We start from the raw sequence: 10,983 nt of genomic DNA on the forward strand, positions 1-10,983 counted from the left end.
TTATACCTTCCTCATCGTTTAGTCGTTTTTTGCGTTCTTTCACTCCATTCTTAACCAACCTCTTGCATACTTTATAACTACTTTTCGCTCTTTCATACTCGCTACTATCGATGTCACTAATTGCTATAAGCTTCATCCATGCATCCTTTTTTCCTTCACAAGGTTTTTAATACTATCATCCCACCATGCATCCTCTTTTTTTCCTCTTCGGGATGCCATTCAGCATACACTCTTAGCTGATTCACACAAACACGATTTAAATCGTTCCCACATTTGGTCGATATTGACATCTATTTCATTCTTTCCTAAACTTTCGTTTAAATCCCGTTCATACTTCACTCTTATATTCTCGACTTGCAGCTTTTCAACCTTGACTCTAGACGAAGATGTCACCGTTTTCGTTCGTGGGCGCCATCCACAAAGTAGAATCACTCGCGTTACAACGAGAAAATGATTAGATTCTATTTCAGCGCCTCGAAACACGCGGGTGTCGGTTGTGTTTGTTCTTAATCTAGAGTCAACAACCGAGTAATCAATTATCGTTCTTTCATTCCCTCTTTCCTATGTGTATTGGTGAATACTTTTATGATTAAAAAAAGGTATTCGAAACAAAAAGGTTCCACTTAAGTTGATATCATTTAAATATTACCAAAAATCCAGTAAAAAGAAATAAATGGGCAAAAATTATAAGGAATTTAAGGAAATAATATCATTGGGATCCATAAAAAACTAATGTTGTTTGTAAACATCAAAAAAAATTTTTTTTTATACAAGAAAACATCTTTCCATTTTTTCGTATGAGCGTTCTCGACGAATGCAACCCTGGTGAGCAATTAAAAAAACATTTACGCTCCAAACTTATTATCTATTTGATAAAATGGAGAATTTAAGAGCTACAAATCTGCTCGTGGAAAAGATGTACATTTTGCTGAAAACCAGATGTAAATTGGTCCAGTAGATTTTCAGTCCATCGAGGACACACATACGAACATTGCGTTTTATGTATATATATAGATAAACTGTGGCAGTGATTAAAATAAATAACAATTATTTTTAATTTACTCTCCCATAAACATAGTTACTATAAAATGTTATTATCAATAGCCAAATACAGCGGTAAGCTCGTTTATATGGACGATTCACCTCTGGTTTTTAAAACTCATTAGGTTGGTGAGAAATATTACAAAACAAAATATCGGCCTACCACATTTTTCCTCTTCATCAATTTACTGAGCGTATCATCTAGTTTCCTTTTATTAGTCTGCGGTGGCGGCGCAGGCGGAGTGGCTTTTTTGGCCATAGAGAAGTCCTGCACCTCACTCAGGTCCAGGGGAGCCGACAGGTCCACGGGACCAGCGGCCTGGCTGGGGGGGGGCGGTGGCAGGGCGGGGCGCTGGTGGGCAGGGGGAGGCGCAGGCAAGGAGCTTGCCGGGGGAGGAGGAGGGTGGGAAGTAGATATGGAGAGGGGTGGTGCGGGGGTAGAGCGCCGCGAGGAGTCACTTGAGTCCTCCCGTTCCCAAACACCACTCAAAGCTTTGGTTAAGTTCGTTTGGCCTGCAAAAAAAATAATTTTGTAAAATTTACTACTAAATACCTTCACGCCACGGGGTAGGCAGAGGATGGACCGCCACCCACATCTATCCTGACATACATTTCTAGCTTCTTTCCACTTTATGTTTTGTCACCGTGTCACCGTTCTTACTCTCTAAATTATAATTTTTCCTTACAGTTTACAAACAGAACTCAGATATAGTTTCCACACTCCGCATGAGATTCCTTTCCATGATACAGAGGCATATGCCCTTCCTCTAGGCAGAGATTGAAAAGTCTATGCCGCCACGTGATCACAATCTGACCACCACTCTTTAGATATTTAGCAACTCTATCATACCCAATGGATTTACCATTCTTGATACTTTTTACCGTATTTCATTATTTCTACAATGCTTATTTCACATGCAGTGTCATCACTCATATCTTCCTCTGTATAACTAAACTGTTTCCCGGGGACACTGTCAGTGCTTTAATATATGTACTTCCATAGAATAATCCATCCATCTCTCTTTCAATCCACCGTCATGTATAAGAATGTGTATCACATGGAGAACATAACATAGTAACAGAGTGGGAAATATTTTTTTTACTGATATTTTTATCAAAATGAAAATATATTTTTGATATTTATAATAACTTTATATTTTAAATAGCTGTAATGATACATTTGAAAAATTTTATGCTACTAATACTAATAAAAGGAAAACTTTTTTTTTTATTATTTAAATAAAAAAGATATATTTATTTTTGTTGCAGAAATCTACATCCTATAGATAGATAATATTTCCACATTAATTTTCTCCGTCTGCCCGCATTTTTCATGAACGCATATTATGGCAAATGATATACTCACTTTGCGGATGGGCGTGTGGTGGTGGTGGAGTGGAGAGCAAGGCATGCAGCTTGGCTCGTTCTGTTTCCACGTCTATCGCAATATGCGTCTTCCGGCGCTTGGCTGCATGACTGCTCACTGGGGACTCTCTAGAGCCTCCCTGACTCGGCAGGGGCCACTCGTTATTCTGCACAGCGTGAACTATGTGGTGTAGTCGGGCCTCCAAGGTGTTGTCTTTAAACCAGCGTACTGCTGCTGGCCCCTCTTCTGCATCCCTCTCACCCCTCACAGATCTAGCTAAGGTTTCTAATTCGGATAGAGCACTTCCTGTCTCTGGTTTCTCATCTTCTTCATCTCTTTTCTCAGAGTGTTGAGAACGTCTCTTGCTTCTCCTTACAGAAGGTTTGTCTCCCTCGGTATTCTCCTGGTCCGAATATTCAGCGTCTGGACTAGCGGGGCGCTTGCGCTTCGATTCGGCCCATTTACGGCCACTATCAGCGTAAGGTAATTTCGGGTCGCAGAATAACTTACGATAAGAATCTCCTAATCCATGTCTGTAAAACAACGTATATTTAATTCTAGGACTAATATTTATTACGGACGAAATACTATATGGCTCTATATAATATTCTATTACTACAAACTGCATAGTATCTTACTTGCAAACTCCAATAACCAAAACTTTGTCATGTACTCCAGGAACCCACCAAGGAGGTGTGCTTTCAGTTTTCTCACAGTGAATCATCCGCGAATCTAACAATGGATGACAAATGATTTCTTCTCTTAGCACTCTCAATAAATCGATTCTAAAAAACAAAGTACCAGAAATAAAATTTTGAATGAAGGTACATAAAAATATAGCAACAAATCAAGTAAAGAAATAAGGTACCTTTCTAAGGTAGTAATGGCTCGATCTTCTCCAATAGGTTCGGCGGTGATGTCATTCATGGGCATCTCCTCTTGACTGACATTGAGACCGCATTGGTGCTTACACATGACCATGAACGCCTTCAGATAGTCAGTGAGGATTTCATCAGACTTGTCAAGGTGAGCGATAGCACGAAACCGTCCCCAGCGGAGGCTCTTACTCGAAGGATCAAACTCCACTCCGTAAGATCCCACAGTTCGACAGAACGCTTCCTCTTCAGCCTTATTCCATCTCCATTGAGTCTCATCCCGTTCTCTCTCGCGGACTATTTGTTCCATTTTCTCTCGTCTTTCCATTTTCTGAAGTAATATAAATTTCATTAGAATTATGTTTGAAGAAGCGGCAGGGTTTGCAGGGGTAGTAATGAGGAAGTTCAGTGCTACAGAAAATTGGATAAACAATGTTTTCTTACGTGTGGTAAAAATTAGAGTATTTAATTGTACGACAGAGTTTCTTGAAAATGTATGAAAAAATCAATAAAAATAGTTCTGACAAAAATTAACTACTTTTAAACATCACAGGTTCGGGTGAACAATAACCAATCAACTGTAGCGTTGCTCTGCGTTGCGATAGATTTCCTGTTTCCAGGTTCTCCTTTTAAATGTCAGGAAAACTCACTAACTTGAACTCGCGACGTCACAGACGGAGTAATTACAAAACTTTAAAAAGTAATAGCAATCTTAATATGATATTTAAAATATTATTTTTTTTTGCTTAGTTTGATAGTAAATAACAAATACATTTTTTTTTTAAAAAACCACTGAACTTCCTCATTAAAAGGATTTTAATAAATACTTACTCGAGCACGCTGCTGCATTTTAAGCTCTTCCCTTTTGTAGCTCCTCTGGTAGGAGGTGATGAGGCGCCGCAGCCGAGTGTTAAGGTCCTGCATGGAGGGCCACTGTGGGGCTCCTGAGCTGGGCCCGGCCTCCTCCTGTGGTGCGGCGGCCGGGGAAGCGGGGGGAGATGACAGGGGAGTGTCCTGCCCCCCTTCCTCACCGTCGCCTTCACCCTGGTCCAGGATGCTTTTCATCATGTCCTCGTTTCTAAACAATTCGATAGAAAACTTATTTAATATTAAAAGTTTCATTTTTGCTTTTTTAAAGCGTGTATATTTTAATTGATGCCAACTATATCTATCTATTTTCACATATATTTCATGAAATAAAAACGTACAATTTTATTGAATATTAACTTAGATATCCAAAGAGAATACATAGTTAGCTATTACACACATTCTAAATGGACCCCACTATATCAAAAAACAAATAAATATCCCGCTTTCTGTTACTGGAAATTTCCACTAAATTTTATGCACACATAGTTTGTGAAACCGAGTCTCCAAGGGAAAATATGTATCAACTATAACTATCTATTCTACTTATAACATATTGGATAGATGACATTGAGTACATAGTCAGTTCGCACTGCTAAAAACCACAATGAAAATAAATATTGTGCTTTAGGTTGCAATAGTAAACCTAATCATAAACTATTTATCACAGTGTAAAAACACAATTTTGTGTTCATCCTTGGTTTATTAGATTGAAAAATATCACATCTGTATAGAATATTTACAATTTGTGGACAAAATACATAAGTACATTACCTTGGCTTTGAGTTATTAAGACTTGCTACATGTGAGATGTGGTAAAAAAAAATCAATCCTGCTACCGGTTACCTGTTGTTCGAAGTATGTACATAAATAATAGTAATAATTGCAAAAACTTACCATTCAAATGAACAAGACATAATTAGAATAAAGTGAATAGACGGCAGGAGTACACAGCCCGAATGATAATTTATGGGTGGAGAGATATTTTTATTACGATACATCTTAAATGCTAAAAAAAGATGGCAATACATTTCGCCCATTCGGAACGACACTGAGATAACTGACAAAAACGAAAAGGCAAGCGTAAGTATAGTAAAAAAAAATGACAATGTATTATTGAACAAGCAGTGTTGGGACATGACAGGTAAGGTTAGGTTAAGTGAGCAAACAGAGAAAGGACACCCCACTTACTTGATGGTTATACATTCAGCATCGTCCGGGGGACCCAGGCGCTGCATGAAGACTAGCTGTGGATCCATGCGCATGGCGAGGTAGTTCTCGTAGCCGTGCAAGTAGGTTCCCACCAGGAGAGACACGTCGCACGACACGTCCCACCACACTCGCGGCGCTGGGCTGTCGGCAGCCGGTACGCGCATCGCCAGTCCACTGCCACACACAACACAAACTGTATCCTGCCCTCGAGCTGACCAGCTCACCACACTCTGCCCGGGTCCGCCTACATCTCCGCGCTGACTCCACACACACTAGTGCTTATACCGGTATTAACAAGGAAAGCGGGAAATCAAAAACCCAAAGCGTTACAAATTAATATTTGTATAAAAAAATCATGCAAAATGACGCATGACCCAATAAAATGAATGGTTTAAGATGAAAAACTAGCTCATAAGTCATTAAAATGGTTATAAAAGCGAAGCGATAAAAAGATGGTGAAAATGGTCAAAATGTATTGTATACAATAAGTACCTGGCATTTACACCCTCGGCAATTTGGCTGGCCAAATCTCCAATCACCTCATGTTTTATGTAATACATGAGACGCACTCGCAGTAACACTCTGGAAAATGAATATCAAATTTTAATAAATGGATACATGCCACAAGTCTAGTGAAAATCAATCCAAATTAGAGTAAAGTACTGAACTAATATTTTCAGTTTGTACTATATTCAGCCACTGACCAAAGTTCAATCCAAGTAGAAAATCAGGTAAAAGTGAATGTAAATACAGTGAAACTCAGAGTAATAATGCGTGAACCTATAGAGAAGCCCTATCGAACGCAAGTGATGTTGGTTGGCAACCATTTTGTGGCCATTTTGTTTTATTTGACAACATAAACATAACGTGTTTTTTTTTTCATTTAAATTATTTATTAACAATTATTTATGGATTTTCATTGTAATGATGTAATAACTTATATTTACATACAAGTTATTAATTTCAAAAATACTTGGTACACTTCCACTTATTTATTTTGACCAATTAGCGCTTTCACCCTCTAATGGGCATCTTCAGACTGGTGAATATTATACAGTGGAAGGATAATTTATATAAAACTAAATATTATCTTAAGCGTAGGTACATTTAAAAATAAGTTGAAAAAGATACAATACGCAATATTTCAATGGAACAGAGTGAGACAAATTATTGAAACATGTGTTGGCAGTGTACTTTAAGAGAATATTCTTTTATATGAAAAATATTTATTATTTTATTACAATGTACAGGGTCCAACTAAGGGGGCTAATAAGGGTGAGTTTTTAAATTCTATATGCTGATTTATTAAAATTCTATCGCTATTATTTTTTATCCTATTTATTTCAAAAATTTCCAATCTATCTAACTTTTGACCTTTATGTCCTACATGTAAAATTTTTATGTTTTTTGATTTGTCAAAACTATGTTTTAATTCATTTAAATGTGATGCATAGTTTGATATGTCGTTATTTAATCTATGTGAAGCTAAATGTTCTTTCACTCTATATTTAATTGCTCTCCCGCTTTGTCCTATATATGAACCAAACAATTATTAATAGTAAAGATCAGGTCGACAAATTTGAAAATAGCGGAATATACGAAATTAACATGTAGTTGTCTTGGTTAATTGGTCAAAATAAATAAGTGGAAGTGTACCAAGTATTTTTTGAATTTATAACTTACATGTAAATATGGTTAGCAAATGGATCTTTCATATTTCATGTGTTTTGTGATGTCGGTCGGCCTTCTTAGCCACTCATCGTCTTCAAGTGACTTTCAACCTTGCTTACATTATCGGTTCCATTTATACACAATTATTTAATTAGGTCAAATATCATGAACTGCTGCTATTTTGTTAAAATGTTTTTTTTTTGTTAAGAATTTAATCGCTGCGAGGAATAAGCTATTTTTTTTAAAACTATATAATTGACTACTTATTTCAGCGATTGCAATCAAACGACTTAACACAATTTAACCAAAATTTTAAATTATACTTAAAAAATAAAAAATTGTGGTAGAAAAATAATCACTGAACAGTCTCTTTTGGCCTCAATCTACAAACATAAAAAACTCTCATTTATATGTACATACGGTGATGATAAAATATGTTCATCAACAGATTACATAATAATTGGCTAATATATATAGACCCTGAAGGGCACTTCACAATTTTGTATGTTTATATTATCATTTATTTATTATTATTATTTTAAAAGGAATAACCCGTAAAGCCTATACCGTAGAGCAGGGGTGCTCAAACATGAACTGCTGGCGATCTACTCTGAGAGGCATCAAGTATGTGTGTTGCAGGATTGTCATCTAGGTAGGTCTAGGTAGGGTGTATCGTAGCATAGATATTAGTTTTCCGCACAATATGCACGGATATTTTTTCTCTAGATAGACTCAAAAGGCACTCGCGATCGACCGTTTGAGCACCCCTGCTGTAGAGGCTTATCAGCAGGCGGAAAAAAGGTATGGATGGAGATTATGATAATACACCACAACACCCTGACCAGTTAAGAAAATATCGTTTCATTGATTATTTTCTTGCAACTAGCAGGAAACGAATCCGTGACTCCAGTTTCACAGTTGGGCGTCTAACCAACTGCACCATGGCGCCTGTCGACTTAAGAATTACTTGACAACATTAACTAACTTATTGGTAAATAAAAGCTCACTTGTTGGCATGACGGAAAAGATGTCTCTTATAGCTGCTTTCCAAATACGATTCACAGTCATATTTTTCACCAGAACTCCAGTGTGATGGATCTTCCCACTTTTGAAGAGAAACTTTAGGTTCCTTGGTGTCTTTTATTTTGAGTTTTTTCTTAGCATTTCGACCTCGGGGAACAGGATTATGAAGTCCACTGTGATTGTGATCAATAGTGATTTCCCCATTTTCACTTGGTTGGATTAAGTCCCATATGAAATTTCGGATCTTTTCATCACCTTTATAATGACGGAGACAGAACAAAATCTACAACAAAAAAGAAAATAACAATAGTGTTTGTCCAGAAACAGATAATGCGCATAAAAACATCAAATTTGATCAGAATTATCATAACTCAGCGAGAACCTACATTCTCTCGGTATTAGCATGGTTGATCATCATTTTGATTAATAATTTAAGCTCACTGATTTCAAAATTGAATATAGAAGAATATGAATCCAAACATATTATCAATAAAAAATATAGATAATTCAATCTATTATAATACAAAGCAAACAATACTTTAATTATTTTGAAAATAATAGTTATTAACTATACAGTATAAAAAGAGCTTACGATTATTCTAGCACAGTCTTCAATATCAACAGTAGTCCATCCTCTCCTGAACTGATGTTTGCTTATAATTTCATCCCACCGAGACCATCTGAAAATAAGGAATGTAAAATCGTAAAGAATTAATATGTTATAAAGAACTATTTTGAAGAATCAGAAGGACATAGTGCTCTGTTATGAAGTTTTACTTTAAAACTGGGAGTAAGTTACAAAATACTCGCCTTACAGAACAAATACTATTTCAAGATAGGTAAAGATCCACTTAATTTATCCTTTCTTATATTTTTTAAGGCAATTTCTCATTCCTCTCGAATCATCGTCAGGCTTATAAATCATCATTTAGATATGAAATTCAATTTCTATTTCAAATGACTCGTGATATACTACGGGAAACTGTCATAATCATGAACCCATATGATCCATTTCCTACTGTCACATGGCTTTTGTAAAAATATATACATACATATTTGATAAAATTTATTGGCATTAAAAACACTAAATTAATATGCATAATATATTTTTTAAACCAATCGATTTATACAAGTTATTTCAGTGATTATTTTAAAGTGCATATAAATAATTGAAATTTACGAAAAACAAATCATATTTTTGTGGTATTTTGCTGCAATTAATTGGGATGCCTTCGCATGCTGAGGTTTTTAATGCTATTTTGAAGATCATAAAACATGTCTTTTTTCTGAATATATTCAGTAATGTGTGGAATACAATGTTTCTGCCTGAGATTGTAAATACATTTGTGCTTATTTGTTATTTTTTTTATAGCAGCCTGAACTTTCTGAACTTCGACATTAACAGTTTGAATTTGCTGTTTTTTTTTAACACACGAGTCGAGTAAAGATTTCAAGTAAACCGAGTTTTCCGTTAATAACTTTTTTTGTATATTGAAGTTCATAAAGATCTCAGAGACCATCTTTTTCACATCAATTATTTGCAATCCTTTTTTTTCAATACGAGTCAGATAACCTTCATTTTCTATAAATATCTTCTTAAAGTCAATCGGTCGCAGAGACTTTCCTAGCTCTTCTTTCCTCAAGAGAATAACCTTTAGCTTGTGAAAGTGACTCTTCAAAGTGCTAATTAGAAGTCTAATCTTTCCTATTTGTCCATTAGTTAAAGATAACCATTCGTTCATGTACTTCATCCAAGATTCTGCAGGGATTCTATTGGAAATTGGATCCACTGCATTTATAACTTGTTTGAGAAATTTTGTATTTGAATCATTTAATTCTTCCTTCCGTAAATTGATTTCTTCTAAATGAGCTATCAGCAAACTATTAGCTTTTTTTGAATGTTTTTCCGCAGATTGCAGGGAAATTTTAAAATTATCAATTTCTTTTTTTATCATTGAAGACTTGTGCGTAATTGTAATCTTAGGTGATATGCCCATACCTCCAACTCGGCCTTGTGAGCCAATTTTAGAAGGAGAGGACATCATGACACTTGACATGGCCAAAAACCTCGCTGATGTTCCACCTGATATCAAAGAAAAATTTCCCTGTGGCTGAGAAGAAAATTCCAGCATTTGTTGCACTGCTACCAGAACGGATGGATCTTGTCTCGTGAAATATCTCTCAATTATTTCATTTTCCAAACTGAGCATTTTATTTTGGGACATCAAATTACTTACAGACTCTGCTAAAAACTCATCAGTGAACTCTTCAATATATAAATTAGTATCTCCAGAATTTCTTACATCATTGGATGTTTCTAACAAATTCATTTTCATTAAATATTATAAAGGCGGTGAGCAAAATTTTTTTACTGTCATTAAAAACAAAAGTTGTTGCTAAGGTGACAAAATCAATAAACTCTACACAGAGCATAAAACATTGAATAAAAAAGCACATGAAAGGGTGTGTTATTTTGAGAGTGAAACCATTTTTACTGAATGCATGTTGGATTAATTAGATGCCACCTTCCACCATAGGAATATTGTTTTTTTTTCTAATAATTTTTATCTCAAATACTAATTATTTTAGAATTGTACAAAGTTCTTAGTTTGCATTTTTACAAATGTGTATAAATTATTGATATTTTAAAAAAAAGCTCACCCAAATGTCAAAAGTCCTCTTTCAACCTTGAAACATTCAGAGCGAGCCCAATTGCCATAAATGACATCATCCCCGGTAAACACACCATCGTGACGAGGGAGGTATTCATCATTACATCTACGACCTCGTTTGCCCAATTTTTCTTTTCGCCTTTTATTTCTCAAACTTACACCTGAAAAAAACATAAATTATTTTCCTAATGTTTGAATTCATCACAGCATATGTTAAGATTTGTAAAAATATATATATATGATATAAAAAAGTTAC

At 35.5% G+C, this 10,983-nt stretch overlaps 2 protein-coding genes across 3 annotated transcripts in view; both read right to left on the reverse strand.

The window, feature by feature from the left end:
- The window catches only part of kis (chromodomain helicase DNA binding protein kismet), a 37,666-nt gene that overhangs the window by 4,326 nt on the left and 22,357 nt on the right, over positions 1-10,983 (reverse strand). Inside the window, exons 7-16 of one of the 2 annotated variants that reach the window (XM_088236166.1) lie at positions 10,717-10,888; positions 8,648-8,735; positions 8,040-8,338; positions 5,854-5,943; positions 5,341-5,535; positions 4,114-4,360; positions 3,276-3,613; positions 3,046-3,192; positions 2,408-2,940; positions 1,205-1,554 (exon numbers count right to left, since the gene is read on the reverse strand). In XM_088236166.1, coding sequence (XP_088092292.1) covers positions 1,205-1,554; positions 2,408-2,940; positions 3,046-3,192; positions 3,276-3,613; positions 4,114-4,360; positions 5,341-5,535; positions 5,854-5,943; positions 8,040-8,338; positions 8,648-8,735; positions 10,717-10,888 — 2,459 coding nt within the window. The remainder of the gene's footprint in view (positions 1-1,204; positions 1,555-2,407; positions 2,941-3,045; positions 3,193-3,275; positions 3,614-4,113; positions 4,361-5,340; positions 5,536-5,853; positions 5,944-8,039; positions 8,339-8,647; positions 8,736-10,716; positions 10,889-10,983) is intronic. The other variant, XM_088236167.1, reaches the window with a different exon arrangement.
- LOC148275079 (cilia- and flagella-associated protein 263) lies at positions 9,179-10,704 on the reverse strand. The gene has a single exon (XM_088236168.1). The coding sequence runs from the start codon at positions 10,389-10,391 to the stop codon at positions 9,273-9,275; it is 1,119 nt and encodes a 372-aa protein (XP_088092294.1). The 5' UTR covers positions 10,392-10,704; the 3' UTR covers positions 9,179-9,272.

This window comes from Micrasema longulum, unplaced genomic scaffold (assembly GCF_059751315.1).
Source record: "Micrasema longulum isolate JH-2025_06_02 unplaced genomic scaffold, ASM5975131v1 h1tg001519l, whole genome shotgun sequence".
NCBI classification, from domain to species: domain Eukaryota; kingdom Metazoa; phylum Arthropoda; class Insecta; order Trichoptera; family Brachycentridae; genus Micrasema; species Micrasema longulum.

Coding starts and splice junctions, on each gene's coding strand:
- LOC148275079 (XM_088236168.1), bottom strand. CDS start 10,391: ATGAAAATGAATTTGTTAGAAACATCCAATGATGTAAGAAATTCTGGA.